Raw genomic sequence first — 17113 nt, 5'->3', positions numbered from 1 at the left:
ATTTTACTAATAAGATTACGTTCAGTGTATAAACAAACGCCAAAGCATGTTTTTTTAAGGAAGGCAGGAAGGAAGGGAGTGGGCAAAAGAGAGGTTTTACTAACAGTAGTTTAAAGTTACAAAATACACAAACAATTCTTTAATTTTAACAGTTAGATTTGAACACTATGTTAAATCAGGTTGCCAGATTGTTCAAAAATATTTGTGTATTTCAAACTATCAAACAGTTTAGGGTTAAAGAATCTAATATAAACAGTTTGTTTTAAAACTTTAATTACATTTAAAATATATTTTCTTTTAATTAAAAACTAATTTTTATATTAAGCTTATTTTTAACTAAAATAAATTTAACTAAAATTATCAATTAAACTAATTTAAACTTTAAATTATTACTAAAACAACAACAAAATAATAACTATTTCTATACAAACTTTCTTTTTTTGTACCTTCTACAATGATTGTTAGTTTTTTTTTTTTTTGTTAATGACTTTCTTTTTCTCAATGTGGAAAACTTTGTAAATTTTTTTTTGTATATGTCTTCTTGAGGTGATTTTTAAACAAAAACTAAGCTTATTTACAAAGCTTTTGAAACTAGCAAGCTTTTAAGCTTTGTACCTTCTTTTTTTCTTATTTTGTTTGTAAATTTTAACTAAATTTTTCAGAAACGAAACGTAGCCTAAGCTTAGAACTTTTCTTTAAATTTTAGTTGAAAATTATCTTACTCGGTTTTTTTTTTATAATTTAATTACAAAATTTTAAAAGAATTTCTATTCAGATGTCAACTGTTCTATAGTCAAGACTGATGGGCTGATCTTTACTTAAAGATGTAATAGAGTGAGCTAGAGGGTGATCTATCAAAATTGATTTGATAGATGGATCTATAATCAATATAATACACTGATCTATAGCCATGATTATAGACTAATTTGGAGTCAAGATTATAAACTGACCTATAGATAAGACTATAAACATATCTTTAGTCCAGATTTTAAACTCATCTATAGTCAAGACTATAGACTCATCTATACTCAAGACTATAGACTGATCTATAGTCAAGACTATAGACTGATCTATAGTCAAGACTATAGACTGATCTATAGTCAAGACTATAGACTGATCTATAGTCAAGACTATAGACTGATCTATAGTCAAGACTATAGACTGATCTATAGTCAAGTGTATAGACTGATCTATGGTCAAGGCTGTAGACTGATCTATAGGCAAGACTATAGACTGATCTATAGTTAAGACTATAGACTGATCTATAGTCAAGACTATAGACTGATCTATAATTAAGACTATAGACTGATCTATAGTCAAGAGTGATTTACAGTCAAGACAAAAGACTAATTTATACTCTAGGCTATAGACTGATCTTTAGACAAGACTGTTAACTAATCTGTAATCAAGACTATAATGTGGGCTATAGTCAAGACTATAATGTGAGATATAGTCAAACCTATAGTGTGATCGATATTTAAGACCATAATGAGATCTGTAGTCAAAACTATAGTGTGATCTATAGTCAAGGCTATAAACTGATCTATAGTCGAGACTAATCTATAGTCAAGGCCAGAAAATAGTTACGACTCTTAACTATTCTTTGGTAGAGACTATATATATAGTCAAAACTATAAACTAATATATAGTCGAAACAATAAACTAATCTATAGTCAAGACTATAGTGTGAGATATAGTCAAGACCATATTATAATGTTAAAGTTATAGTCTTATCTAAAGGGAAAAAAGATTATAGTCTTTAGACTAATCTAAAGTCTGAACTTTATTTAATACGGGAGTCCAAACTATAAGCTTATGAGGAACCCAAAAATTCTTTCAAAAAACTGTTAAATGCTGGGGTTAAATTTTTTTTTCAAACAAAGTCATCTGATAAAAAACATATCATACGAAAAACGAACGATGAACTTAAAATGTACCTGTTTAATAAACTTATTGGCTACCAAATGGATTACTGCCACCGGGTATATCTAAATTACCACCACTGGTCTGATAAGTGCCATAGGTATTACCAGTACCTCCATTAGGATTCATTTCATTGAGACGGGTATTGGATAGGGCGCGAGGTATAGGATTGCTGGGAACACCATGAGGAGCCAAATGTGAAGTTTCCTCAGCCACCTGTAAAATAATGATAGCAATTTAAGATAAAGAAATTACATTTTCCATAATCACACTCACCTGATGAGGATCCTCTGTAACGGGTATATCCGAAATAAAACCTTGTTCTTTGCGATAAAAGTTGACAAATATAAATAGGCCCAAGACAAACAGACAACAGATGCCATACCAACGGAAGGTATTCGTAGTGCCGTAGTATGTCACAAACATACCACCAATAATGGCACCACAGCCGCGACCCAAACCATGATGTATACCCTGTAAAACACCCTGGGCCGAAGCTCTCAAGTGCTTGGGTGTATTGTGAGCTATATACGAACAAGAGGCTGCCCAGACAGCAGCATGGGTGATACCCTGCATCAATTCGAAGGGCAATACCATCCAGGGATTGCTTATATAGGATATATACAGGAAACGTAAAACATTGCCTATTAAACCCAAACACAAGACCTTAACGTGGCCAATCTGGGTGATTAAACGGAAACTAAAGAAATAGGCGAATATTTCCGAAACATGATTAATAACCGAGGCTACACCGAATAAGGTGGGAGTACCGCCGAAATCTTGTAAATGCCAGAACAAGAATGTAAATATCAAACCAATACCAAAGCCCATATACCAGGCTACAAAGAGGAAAGAAGCTGTTTTAATATCCTTAAAGTAGGTGAACACGGTCATCCATTCGGGCAATTCTTTAGTAGTTTGAGCAAACAATTTCGATTCGGCACCAATATGAGGTTTAGGGCCACCAGTACCACCTCCTAAGAAACCACCACTGGCAGTAGTAGGACCTGCTGTACCAGCTCCCACAGCCAATGAAGGTAAATTTAATTGGGCCGCCAATTGATTCATAGATTCTTCTTCAGCTTTCTTATTGGGATCGATGACATCTTGTGCGGTTTGTGTTTCCAATTCAATTGGTTCATATTTGAAGGTAATTTTCGAGGCGCAAATAATAGCACCCGTCATGAGTACGGTGAATATGGCAAAACATACATTATAATTCTTTTCCATATGGCCAGCACCACAGGGATGATGTGAAAATGAGGTGGAATGATCCAAAACAATACCCACTACAAACATAGAAATACCCCAACCCAAAGAGCCGAACATACGTTGATGTCCATATTTATCGGCATCATCTCCTAAGAGGGTTATCACTGCCGAATCGGCTAGAGTAACGGCAGGCGCACTGAAGAATTCACCAATTAAAATAACTAATAAAAGCAGAAAGAAAGCTTTTTGTATGTCCTGTAGAATAAACAATTTTAAAAATTATTTATTATATTTATAACTTAGGCTTTATATTACTTTAAACTTACCGGTGTTCGATAGACCATACTGGAAAATATGGGCGTAACATAGTCACTATGTTGTTTCTCATCGTAATTGCTTACGAAATTAATGTGTATTGGAGAAATTCCAGCATCAATATGAGGTATCAGGGAGCGTTTGCGTCTGTAAAGTTTTCAAAGGGAAATTGTTGGAAAATTTCGATATGTAAAGTTCTATATCCAATTTTTGATATATACTAAGACTATACTAATCTATAGCCCCAACAATAGACTAAATAGTGAAAATTATCTATAGTCCAGACTTATCTATAGTCCAAACTATAGACTTATCTATAGTCCTGTCTATAGATTTATGTATATTTTAGACTATAGACTAATCTGCAGACCAGACAATAGACTAATCTATAGTCCAGACTATATACTAATCTATTGTCTAGATTATGGCTTAATCTATAGTCAGACTATAGACTAATCTATAGTCCAGACTATATACTAATCTATAGTCCAGACTATAGACTAATCTATAGTCCAGACTATAGACTAATCTATAGTCCAGACTATAGACTAATGTATAGTTCAGACTATAGATTAGTCTATAGTCCAGACAGTAGACTAATCTATAGTCCAGACAATAGACTAATCTATAGTCCAAACTGTAGACTAATCTATAGTCCAGACTATATACTAATCTATAATCCAGAATATAGACTAATCTATAGTCCAGACTGTAGACTAGTCTATAGTACAGACTATAAACTAATCAATAGTCCAGACTACAAACTAATCTATAGTCCAGACTACAAACTAATCTATATTCCAGACTATGGACTTATCTATAGTCCAGACTATAAACTAATCTATATTCCAGACTATGGACTAATCTATAGACTAATCTATAGAACAATTCTTTAGTCCATACTATAGACTAATCTATAGTCAAGACTATAGACTATTCCATAGTCCAGACTATAGACCAATCTACTAGACCAATCTACTAGACAATCTACTAGATCTAGACTATAAACAAATCTATAGTTCAGACTATAAACTAATCTATAGTCCAGACTATCAACTAATCTATAGTCCAGACTACAAACTAATCTATATTCTAGACTATGGACTAATCTATAGTCCCGACTATAGACTAATCTATATTCCAGACTATGGACTAATCTATAGTACAGACTAATCTATAGTCCAGACTATAGACTAATCTATAGTGCAGACTATAGACTAATCTATAGTGCAGACTATAGACTAATCTATAGTCCAGACTATAGACTAATCTATAGTCCAGACTATAAACTAATCTATAGTCCAGACTATAGACTAATCTATAGTCCAGACTATAGAACAATTTCTTAGTCTAGACTATATACTAATCTATAGTCTAGACTATAGACTAATCTATAGTCCAGACTATAGACTTATCAATAGTCCAGACTATAGACTTATCAATAGTCCAGACTATAGACTTGTCAATAGTCCAGACTATAGACTAATCTATAGAATAATTCCTTAGTCTAGACTATATACTAATCTATAGTCCAGATTATAGACTTATCAATAGTCCAGACTATAGACTAATCTATAGAACAATTCTTTAGTCTAGACTATATACTAATCTATAGTCCAGACTATAGACTTATCAATAGTCCAGACTATAGACTAATCTAAAGCCCAGACTATAGACTTAAATGTAGTCCAGTGACTAGTTTATAATCAGAACTATAGTATAATCTTTTGTCCAGAGTATTAACCAATTTATAGTCCAGAATATAGACTAATCTATAGTCCAGACCACATACTAATCTATAGTCCAGACTATAGACTAATCTATAGTCCAGAATATAGACTAATCTATAGTCCAGACCACATACTAATCTATAGTCCAGAATATAGACTAATCTATAGTCCAGACTATAGACTAATGTATAGTCCAGACTATGGACTAATCTTTAGTCCACACTACAGACTAATCTATAGTCCAGTTGTTTCTAGTAATTGCGTCATTCTCTCAAATATAAACACACCTTCTATGAGACTCTTCAGCGGCTTCACTAGCAGGCATGGTATTTGTAGCAAGTAGGGCAGCATGATTATCCAAAAATTCAGCACTATCATCTTTCAAATTAGCCGAATTAAATGCAGACAAATCACGTTTAGTACGTGTATAGGTTAAAACGAAATCTGTTTGATTACGTTCAAGACATTTCACTGGTTCCGGTTTAATGAAACTCAAAGGTATGGTAAACAAAACCCAACAAGCTAAAGAGCCCAACAATAAAACCTTGCCACGGCGACATCTGTAAATTTTAAATGGTTATAAGTAAGCCTAATTTTCCGAATTATTTAATCTCACCTATCAGCATAGGAACCCCAAAATGGTGCTGATAAGAATTCCACAAATGGCCGCATGCCTATGAGTATACCACATTGACCGGGATTCATGCCCATCTGTTTGAAATAGACACCCATCAGAGGGAAGAGGGAACCGAAGGCGGCGTAAAAGAAAAAATAAAAACCCTTAACGGGTATTAGTTCATATTCGGTGGGTCCGAATAACATTTCAATAATATCCGAATGGCCACGGATTTTGTGAGTACCCTCTTTGGGTTCTGGATAACTGTAAAAAATCGAAATAAATTAAAATTTGTAAACCAAAATATCTAACAACTAACAGTGTTGGATCAACTTCTCCCTCAGCATCTACGTCAACACGTGGTCTAGCTACAAAGGGTGGCTGTTGTCCCGGTATTCCACCAATCGTACTCTGTCCATAACCTGCATCTTGACCATAGCCTGTATCTTGTCCATAACCGGTAGCTGTTTGATCATAACCATAACTGGACTGTTGTTGCTGTTCATAGGGATTACTGCCACCCATCCCAGAGGGTGCCCCAAAGGGATTTGCACCTCCTCCAAATTGACTCATTTTGAAGAAGTTGTTATGTAAATGATTTCTGGTAGATTGGTTTTACAGACTTTCGAAATTTCGATGTAATTTGTTTTAATTATTTTCGGTTTAAACTGGAAAATGAAAACAAAAAGGAACGAAAGCTATCAATTAGATTATATTCCTAACTACGGTCCTGCCTATAGGTAAGACTTAAGACTATAGTAAAGACTTGATTATAGTCTAGACTATAGTCCGATCTATAGACCAAAGTCTTAACCGAAAACTAAACAATAGTCTAGATTATATACAGTCGAATCTATAGTCCTGACTATAACATAACAATAACACGGACTAAAGACTCCTTTATAGTCCAAACTGTAGTCCAGACTATAGACCAGACTCGACTATAGACTAGACTATAGAATAGACTATAGACTAAACTATAGACTAGACTATAGACTAGACTATAGACTAGACTAGACCATAGACTAGATTATAGACTAGATTATAGACTAGATTATAGGCTAAACTATGGACTAGATTATAGACTAGACTATAGATTAGACTATAGTCTAGACTATAGACTAGACTGTAGACTAGACTAGACTATAGACTAGACTATAGACTAGACTATAGACTAGACTATAGACTCGACTATAGACTAGACTATAGACTAGACTATAGACTAGACTATAGACTAGACTATAGACTAGACTATAGACTAGACTATAGACTAGACTATAGACTAGACTATAGACTAGACTATAGACTAGACTATAGACTAGACTATAGACTAGACTATAGACTAGACTATAGACTAGACTATAGACTAGACTATAGACTAGACTATAGACTAGACTATAGACTAGACTATAGACTAGACTATAGACTAGACTATAGACTAGACTATAGACTAGACTATAGACTAGACTATAGATTAGACTATAGACTAGACTACTTTGGTTTCGCTCATTAGCTGTGTGATAGATTATTTAGTAAGTGTAAACCTAATGTTATTTTCAGTTTCCTTTCGGCATTAATAGAGCCGAAAGGTAGATTTATCTTCGATCAATAGGGATTTGATCCATTAGGTTTTATATAGTTTGCATAATTTTGTCATTTCATCTTAAAACTTTACGAAAAACTTTGCCATTTAGTAAAAACTCCAAAGCAGACAACAGACATTGAAATAACATTATCGGGGGATTTAAAATAATTGATCAACCGACCAATTGATAAAACTAAAATTTCATTTCTTAACATCTTCAACTCATCTCCAACAATTTAGAAAAAAAAGCAATTAGTTCTAATTCCCGAAAGAATATTTGTCTGCCGGAAAAAAAATAAATAGAAAAAATCACAAAAAACTAAACACAGAGATTAACTATTGTCTCCTTAAAACATATTGTATGGATTTAAAGCTCTAAATGTTTTACATAATCTGACAATAGTGTTGGGCGAGAGAAAGAGTGTAGGTTGGTTGAGGAATTTAACACACATTTCGTTTTGCACCACTTGTCAACTGTCAAAATTCGTATAGATTTTTGTAGGTATACTCACTTCAGGTTTGAGATTTTCGTATAAATTTCTTTTGTTGCATAAAAAAAATTTCAACTCAAATTCAAGGTTATAAATAGAAATCGCAAAAAAAATAATATTTAAATAAATTTAAAATATTTATTAATTGTTCAATAAAAAATTAAAGGATTTAAAGTTTTAAGTTTTTGCAAAATGGTTATTTTTAAACCTTTTCTAATACACTCTTTAGTTTAGACTCTCCTTTACAATTTGCTTACTTGAAGGCCACACATATGTATTTATAAGCTTGAAAATATTCGATTTTTCATCCATCTTTTTTTTTAGAATTTTCTATATCCTTAAGGTGATTTCATTTATTTTCATGTTTATTCACAATTTCTCTTTAAATTTCAACAGAGATTTTGTATTTTAATTGTAGAAATTACCTTTTTTCCTTTTAAATTATTTAAATTAAATTTTTTCCACTTAAAGTTCTCATTTATCTGCTCTTTGTCTCTGAATATTTGCTTTAAATCGATTTTCCCCCGTGGTTTTATTTTAAGTTTTCAACGTTTAACACCAGACTGAATGGTTATTCTTAGCTTTTCTTTAACAATGACATTTTCTACAACTTAAAGCTTTTTTTTGTTAAATTTTTTCCTTTTTCATTTTCTTGTTTTGCCCACAAACAACAAACCAAAAGAGAAAAAAAACAACCCCTCTCTGAAATACCTGTTTACATTGTTTATAAATTTAACAGTTCTTGAGCGAAGCGTATAGGAAAAAGGAAGAAGAGTAAGCAGGAAATAAAAACTTATAGTCATACAAAGCTTTAGTTAGTAAAAAAAACTTAACTTGTATTAAATGTCACAAAAATTTATGTGTGTGTGTGTTAAAATAATAAGGGCCTGAAGTATTTTAATATTAAGGAAGGATAAAGGAAACTATTTATTAAAAGCTATAGTAATTAGCGAACACTTGATTTTTACGGCATAATAAGTGTTTTAAAAAGCGTAACTGTTAAAGGAATTTGTAAAGATTTATAAGCAATAAGTTAGTAAAGATGATAAAGACCAAAAGGATAGCATTAACCTCTCAGAATATTACAGCATATCTAATAGTTTTAAAAAAATTTTATATAGATTTGAGTGTACACAACACTTAAGACTTCACTATAGACTAGATTTTTGATTACACCATATACTAGACTGTAGACTAGACTATAGACTAGACTATAGGCTAGACTATAGACTAGACTGTAAACTAGAATAACTACTATACTAGACTATAGACTAGACTATAAACTAGACTATAGACTAGAATAACGGCTAGACTATAGACTAGAATAACGACTAGACTATAGACTAGACTATAGACTAGACTATAGACTAGACTATAGACTAGACTATAGACTAGACTATAGACTAGACTATAGACTAGACTATAGACTAGACTATAGACTAGACTATAGACTAGACTATAGACTAGACTATAGACTAGACTATAGACTAGACTATAGACTAGACTATAGACTAGACTATAGACTAGACTATAGACTAGACTATAGACTAGACTGTAGACTAGAATATAGGCAAGATTATAATCTGGACTATAGACTAGACTAAAGATTAGACTAAAGACTAGACTATAGAGTAGACTATAGACTAGACAATAGACTAGACAATAGACTGGACTATAGACTAGACTATATACTGGGCTAGACTATATACTGGACTATGGACTAAACTAAAGACTACATCATTTCAAGTTTAAATTGAGAAAATCCAAACTTATATTGTGAAACACCAAAATAAATTTCAGAAATCCAATTTAATATTGAGACACATACCAAATTAAATTTCGGAATTCAAAATTAATATGAAGAAAAAACAAATTGAAATTTGAATTTTCAGCTTAATATTGAGAAAAAAACCAATTGATATTGGGAAGTCGAAATTAATATTGAGATAACACGAATTGAAATTGACAAAATACAAAATGATATTAAGAAAACCTAATTTTGTATTGAAATGTATAATACTTTAAATCCATATCATATTTAAACATTTTACAAGAAAAATATTTTCATACAAATTTTAAATATCTCATTATCATTTATTAATTTCTCAATTTCAATTTATAATTTCATAATATAATGTTGAGATTCTGAATTTTAATTTGTTTTTTGTCTCGATATGAATTTGCATTTCTTAATTTAATTTTATTATTTCTCAATATTAGTTTGGATTTCTCAATTTCAAATGGGGTTTTCTCAATATTAATTTAAATTTCTGAACTTTAATTTGAATATTCTAAATTTTAAATTGAAATTCTCAATATGAGTTTGTATTTGGTCAATTTAAACTTAAAATGGTGTAGACTATAGACATGAATATAATCTGGATTTTAGACTAGACTAAAGACTAGTAGGCTATACTATAGACTGGACTATGGATTAGACTATAGATTAGACTATAGACAGTACTATAGAGTGGACTATAGACTAGATTTTAAAAATACTTTCCCCATTACTTCTTAATTGTCATGCGTCAATTCAAGACAACACATTACCATTTTTTTGTTTTAGGCAGAAAACTTAAGTTTTTTTTAACCATTTCTTTTAAATTTCTTAATTTTATTTAATAAATTACTTAAATCTTATAAAATCACAATATTTTGATAATAATAGAATTACCCAAAGTAGTGGGTCAAACCCAAACCACCGCCATAGCTAGTTTGGCCACTGAAAGGACCACTAGTCCATTTCGAAGCAGTACCGGTTAAATCCAAACGGGTATTACGATCTTGAGAAGACCACAAATTAGCCTTACCAGCCAATTCCAATTGACGTCCAAAATTGGGTATACTACTTTGTGTCAAACTGGCACCATGACCATTAATATGCGAATATTCTAAACCATGACCATTGCGTTCGAATTTAAAGCCATTGGGTAAAGTATTATCAGATTTAAAGACATTAGCACCAATTTTATGATCACCAAAATCAGCACTGATACTCTTGGTCAAGGTATCGCGTATGCCGGGTATATGTTCTTTGGTAATAGCAGCACCAAAACCATTGCTGGAATTAAATTAAAGAAATGTTTAGAAAGTTTTGCATAAATATAGTTCTCTTAACAACTTACTTATTGTATTGTAAGGTACCACCAGTAGCCACAGGACCTCCTTTAGTATTACCCGCAGCAAAAGCTTGTCCTATGAGATTGTGTTCTGGCGTGCCAATTCCCTGAGTAAAATCTACTTTAGCATTATTGCCACCAGCTGGATTTGTTGATATTTGACCACCCAAATCTCTACGTACTCGTATAGGGCGTGGTCGTTGGGTAGGAGGAGGATAATATGGTAATTTTTGATAGTGCACACGTTGAGGATAAGCTTCTATTAAAGCACCCAAAAGGGTTACAGAGACGATTGTTAAAATTAAAGATTTCATTTTTTTAATTTAAATAAATTAGTTCTTTATTTTGTGAAAGACAAATTTAATTTGTTATCTTGTCTGAAGAGGCATAACACTTTTATACTTTTTATTTTAATTCTTAATTAAAAGGTACTTTTCATGCGTTATCAGTTATTACTGGGAAACCCCAAGCAAATACATCTTTGCTTTGCTAAAGTATAACTATACAAATTATATTTAGAGTAGAGAGAGAATCTTTGTCTCTTAGTGAAACACATCTTTTGTAAAATTTGATTATTTTATGGGGAATCACTTGCCGCCTATAGGAAGAGTAAACTGTTGTTATTATTTTTTACAAATATGTAATATGAAATTTGGAGGATATTTTGGGAATAGGTCCAAAAACACGAAAAAAGGTTAGAGTTAAAAAGTTTATAAAATAGTCTATAGTACAGATTTTGGCCTATAGTCCATACTTTAGTGTAGGCTGTAGTCCAGACTATATTCTAGGATTTAGTCCAGGCTACACTCTAGGCTATAGTCAAGGCAATAATCTTGTCTATAGTCAAGGCAATAGTCTAGTCTAAGTCAAGACTATAGTCTAATCTATATTCAAGACTGTAGTCTAGTATATAGTCAAGGCAATAGTCTAATCTTTAGTTAAGGCAATAGTCTAGTCTATACTCTAGTATATAGTCAAGACAATAACCAAGTCTATAAACAAGACTTTAGTCTAGTCTATAGTCATGACTATAGTAAAGACTATAGTCTCGTTTGTTGTCATAGATATAGACTATATTCAAGTCTATAATCAAGACTATAATCTAGTCTATAGTCTAGTCTATAGTCATTACTATAGACTATAGTCTAGTCTATAGTCATGACTATAGTCTATTCTATAGTCTAGTCTATAGTCAAGACTACAGTCTAGTCTATAGTTAAGACTATAGTCTAGTCTATAGTCAAGACTATAATCTATAATCAAGTCTATAGTCTAGTCTATAGTGAAGATTTTAGTCTAGTCTATAGTCAATACTAAGTCTAGTCTATAGTCAAGGCTATATTCTAGTCTATAGTCAAGGCTATATTCTAGTCTATAGTCTCGTCTATAGTCTTGTCTATAATCATGACTATAGTCAAGACTATAGTATGGTCTATTGTCGTAGATTTACACTGTAGTCATGTCTATAGTCTAGTCTATAGTCATGTCTATAGTCTAGTCTATAGTCATGTCTATAGTCATGTCTATAGTCTAGTCTATAGTCAAGACTATAGTCTAGTCTTTAGTCGAGAATATAGTCTAGTCTATAATCAAGTCTATAGTCTAGTCTATTGTCTGGTCTATAGTCAAGACTATAGTCTGGTCTATAGTCAAGACTATAGTCTGGTCTATAGTCAAGACTATAGTCTGGTCTATAATCAAGACTATAGTCTGGTCTATAGTCAAGACTATAGTCTGGTCTATAGTCAAGACTATAGTCTATTATATAATCTATTATATAACCAAGACTACAATGTAGTATAGACTAGTATGAAAGCCCCGACTATAGTCAGAACTATTCTATATCAAAAAATGTGATTCCTTCTTTAAAGGTTCAAAATCTTTTAACCCTATCATCTTCAATCATAGAGACATTATCTATTTATAACCGAATAATAGTAATTCCCCTTAAAACATCTTCTTATTCCCCTTAATTTATAATTAATCAGGAAACAAACAAACAGAAATACAAAAGAGAAAAATCTCCACTAAACATTTGTTTAAATATTCATGCTGCTTGGGACTCCCCAGCAATAACAACAACTAATACAACTGTTGTTTGCTGATAACGATGCTATGACGAATATCAGCAGCACCTCAGGCTAATTTAAAAATAAAGTCAAAAAAGTATAAAAATACAGATTAAACTGAAACAAGACAATAATTCAGTTTTAGCTTTCCCAACAAAAAGTACAAAAATATCAACAAAATGAAATCGTTTATTTTAACAATCGTCTCTGTAGCCCTTTTGGGTGTTTTAACAGAAGCTTATCCACAACGAGTGTATTATCAAAAATTGCCATATTATCCACCTCCCACCCAACCACCACGCCCTATACGAGTTCGTAGAGATTTGGGTGGTCAAATATCAACAAATCCAGCTGGTGGCAATAATGCTAAAGTAGATTTTACTCAGGGAATTGGCACGCCAGAACACAATCTCATAGGACAAGCTTTTGTGTCTTAACTATATGCTAGACTATAGACTAGACTACTGCCTTGACTAAAGACTAGACAATTACCTTGACTATATACTAGACTACAGTCTTGAATATAGACTAGACTATAGACTTGACTATTGTCGTGACTATAGACAAGATTATTGCCTTGACTATAGCCTAGAGTGTAGCCTGGACTATAGCCTAGAATATAGTCTGGACTACATCCTACACTAAAGTATGGACTATAGGCCAAAATCTGTACTATAGACTATTTTATAAACTTTTTAACTCTAACCATTTTTTCGTGTTTTTGGACCTATTCCCAAAATATCCTCCAAATTTAAAAAAAGGTACTCTTTACATATTTGTAAAAAATAATAACAACAGTTTATTCTTCCTATAGGCGGCAAGTGATTCCCCAAAAAATAATCAAATTTTACAAAAGATGTGTTTCACTAAGAGACAAAGATTCTCTCTCTACTCTAAATATAATTTGTATAGTTACACTTTATTCTAGAATACACCTTTGCTTGGGGTTTCCCAGTAATAACTGATAACGCATAAAAAGTACCTTTTAATTAAGAATTAAAATAAAAAGTATAAAAGTGTTATGCCTCTTCAGACAAGATAACAAATTGAATTTGTCTTTCACAAAAGCAAGAACTAGTTTATTTAAATTCAAAAAAATGAAATCTTTAATTTTAACAATCGTCTCTGTAGCCCTTTTGGGTGCTTTAATAGAAGCTTATCCTCAACGTGTGCACTATCAAAAATTACCTTATTATCCTCCTCCCACCCAACGACCACGCCCTATACGAGTTCGTAGAGATTTGGGTGGTCAAATATCAACAAATCCAGCTGGTGGCAATAATGCTAAAGTAGATTTTACTCAGGGAATTGGCACGCCAGAACACAATCTCATAGGACAAGCTTTTGCTGCGGGTAATACTAAAGGAGGTCCTGTGGCTACTGGTGGTACCTTACAATACAATAAGTAAGTTGTTAAGAGAACTATATTTATGCAAAACTTTCTAAACATTTCTTTAATTTAATTCCAGCAATGGTTTTGGTGCTGCTATTACCAAAGAACATATACCCGGCATACGCGATACCTTGACCAAGAGTATCAGTGCTGATTTTGGTGATCATAAAATTGGTGCTAATGTCTTTAAATCTGATAATACTTTACACCCAATGGCTTTAAATTCGAACGCAATGGTCATGGTTTAGAATATTCGCATATTAATGGTCATGGCCAGTTTGACACAAAGTAGTATACCCAATTTTGGACGTCAATTGGAATTGGCTGGTAAGGCTAATTTGTGGTCTTCTCAAGATCGTAATACCCGTTTGGATTTAACCGGTACTGCTTCGAAATGGACTAGTGGTCCTTTCAGTGGCCAAACTAGCTATGGCGGTGGTTTGGGTTTGACCCACTACTTTGGGTAATTCTATTATTATCAAAATATTGTGATTTTATAAGATTTAAGTAATTTATTAAATAAAATTAAGAAATTTAAAAGAAATGGTTAAAAAAAACTTAAGTTTTCTGCCTAAAACAAAAAAATGGTAATGTGTTGTCTTGAATTGACGCATGACAATTAAGAAGTAATGGGGAAAGTATTTTTAAAATCTAGTCTATAGTCCACTCTATAGTACTGTCTATAGTCTAATCTATAGTCTAATCCATAGTCCAGTCTATAGTATAGCCTACTAGTCTTTAGTCTAGTCTAAAATCCAGATTATATTCATGTCTATAGTCTACACCCATTTTAAGTTTAAATTGACCAAATACAAACTCATATTGAGAATTTCAATTTAAAATTTAGAATATTCAAATTAAAGTTCAGAAATTTAAATTAATATTGAGAAAACCCCATTTGAAATTGAGAAATCCAAACTAATATTGAGAAATAATAAAATTAAATTAAGAAATGCAAATTCATATCGAGACAAAAAACAAATTAAAATTCAGAATCTCAACATTATATTATGAAATTATAAATTGAAATTGAGAAATTAATAAATGATAATGAGATATTTAAAATTTGTATGAAAATATTTTTCTTGTAAAATGTTTAAATATGATATGGATTTAAAGTATTATACATTTCAATACAAAATTAGGTTTTCTTAATATCATTTTGTATTTTGTCAATTTCAATTCGTGTTATCTCAATATTAATTTCGACTTCCCAATATCAATTGGTTTTTTTCTCAATATTAAGCTGAAAATTCAAATTTCAATTTGTTTTTTCTTCATATTAATTTTGAATTCCGAAATTTAATTTGGTATGTCTCAATATTAAATTGGATTTCTGAAATTTATTTTGGTGTTTCACAATATAAGTTTGGATTTTCTCAATTTAAACTTGAAATGATGTACTTTAGTTTAGTCCATAGTCCAGTATATAGTCTAGCCCAGTATATAGTCTAGTCTATAGTCCAGTCTATTGTCTAGTCTATTGTCTAGTCTATAGTCTACTCTATAGTCTAGTCTTTAGTCTAATCTTTAGTCTAGTCTATAGTCCAGATTATAATCTTGCCTATATTCTAGTCTACAGTCTAGTCTATAGTCTAGTCTATAGTCTAGTCTATAGTCTAGTCTATAGTCTAGTCTATAGTCTAGTCTATAGTCTAGTCTATAGTCTAGTCTATAGTCTAGTCTATAGTCTAGTCTATAGTCTAGTCTATAGTCTAGTCTAGTCTAGTCTATTCTAGTCTATAGTCTAGTCTATAGTCTAGTCTATAGTCTAGTCTATAGTCTAGTCTATAGTCTAGTCTATGTCTAGTCTATAGTCTAGTCTATAGTCTAGTCTATAGTCTAGTCTATAGTCTAGTCTATAGTCTAGTCTATAGTCTAGTCTATAGTCTAGTCTATAGTCTAGTCTATAGTCTAGTCTATAGTCTAGTCTATAGTCTAGTCTATAGTCTAGTCTATAGTCTAGTCTATAGTCTAGTCTATAGTCTAGTCTATAGTCTAGTCTATAGTCTAGTCTATAGTCTAGTCTATAGTCTAGTCTATAGTCTAGTCTATAGTCTAGTCTATAGTCTAGTCTATAGTCTAGTCTATAGTCTAGTCTATAGTCTAGTCTATAGTCTAGTCTATAGTCTAGTCTATAGTCTAGTCTATAGTCTAGTCTATAGTCTAGTCTATAGTCTAGTCTATAGTCTAGTCTATAGTCTAGTCTATAGTCTAGTCTATAGTCTAGTCTATAGTCTAGTCTATAGTCTAGTCTATAGTCTAGTCTATAGTCTAGTCTATAGTCTAGTCTATAGTCTAGTCTATAGTCTAGTCTATAGTCTAGTCTATAGTCTAGTCTATAGTCTAGTCTATAGTCTAGTCTATAGTCTAGTCTATAGTCTAGTCTATAGTCTAGTCTATAGTCTAGTCTATAGTCTAGTCTATAGTCTAGTCTATAGTCTAGTCTATAGTCTAGTCTATAGTCTAGTCTATAGTCTAGTCTATAGTCTAGTCTATAGTCTAGTCTATAGTCTAGTCTATAGTCTAGTCTATAGTCTAGTCTATAGTCTAGTCTATAGTCTAGTCTATAGTCTAGTCTATAGTCTAGTCTATAGTCTAGTCTATAGTCTAGTCTATAGTCTAGTCTATAGTCTAGTCTATAGTCTAGTCTATAGTCT

At 31.8% G+C, this 17113-nt stretch overlaps 3 protein-coding genes and 1 pseudogene across 3 annotated transcripts; 2 read left to right on the top strand and 2 right to left on the bottom strand.

Moving 5' to 3' along the window:
• Positions 1-1201: 1201 nt before the first annotated feature.
• On the bottom strand, positions 1202-8429 carry LOC111688169 (major facilitator superfamily domain-containing protein 6). Its single transcript, XM_023450646.2, has 7 exons — positions 8298-8429; positions 6116-6464; positions 5797-6060; positions 5468-5740; positions 3462-3597; positions 2200-3390; positions 1202-2139 (listed from the first exon to the last, which is right to left on the bottom strand). The coding sequence occupies exons 2-7, from the start codon at positions 6367-6369 to the stop codon at positions 1951-1953; spliced, it is 2307 nt and encodes a 768-aa protein (XP_023306414.2). The 5' UTR covers positions 6370-6464; positions 8298-8429; the 3' UTR covers positions 1202-1950.
• A 2018-nt stretch (positions 8430-10447) lies between these two features.
• Positions 10448-11334, bottom strand: LOC124420748 (attacin-C-like). Its single transcript, XM_046954812.1, has 2 exons — positions 10998-11334; positions 10448-10933 (listed from the first exon to the last, which is right to left on the bottom strand). Exons 1-2 carry the CDS (start codon positions 11303-11305, stop codon positions 10543-10545), a joined length of 699 nt encoding a protein of 232 aa, XP_046810768.1. The 5' UTR covers positions 11306-11334; the 3' UTR covers positions 10448-10542.
• A 1848-nt stretch (positions 11335-13182) lies between these two features.
• On the top strand, positions 13183-13497 carry LOC124420482 (attacin-C-like). Its single transcript, XM_046953369.1, has one exon. It carries the CDS (start codon positions 13240-13242, stop codon positions 13495-13497), a length of 258 nt encoding a protein of 85 aa, XP_046809325.1. The 5' UTR covers positions 13183-13239.
• Positions 13498-14089: 592 nt separating this feature from the next.
• On the top strand, positions 14090-15015 carry LOC111688175 (annotated as a pseudogene).
• The last annotated feature ends 2098 nt before the right edge of the window (positions 15016-17113 follow it).

Source organism: Lucilia cuprina, chromosome 6, assembly GCF_022045245.1.
Source record: "Lucilia cuprina isolate Lc7/37 chromosome 6, ASM2204524v1, whole genome shotgun sequence".
Classification (NCBI taxonomy): Eukaryota; Metazoa; Arthropoda; class Insecta; order Diptera; family Calliphoridae; genus Lucilia; species Lucilia cuprina.
This window is presented reverse-complemented; position numbering and strand designations above follow the sequence as displayed.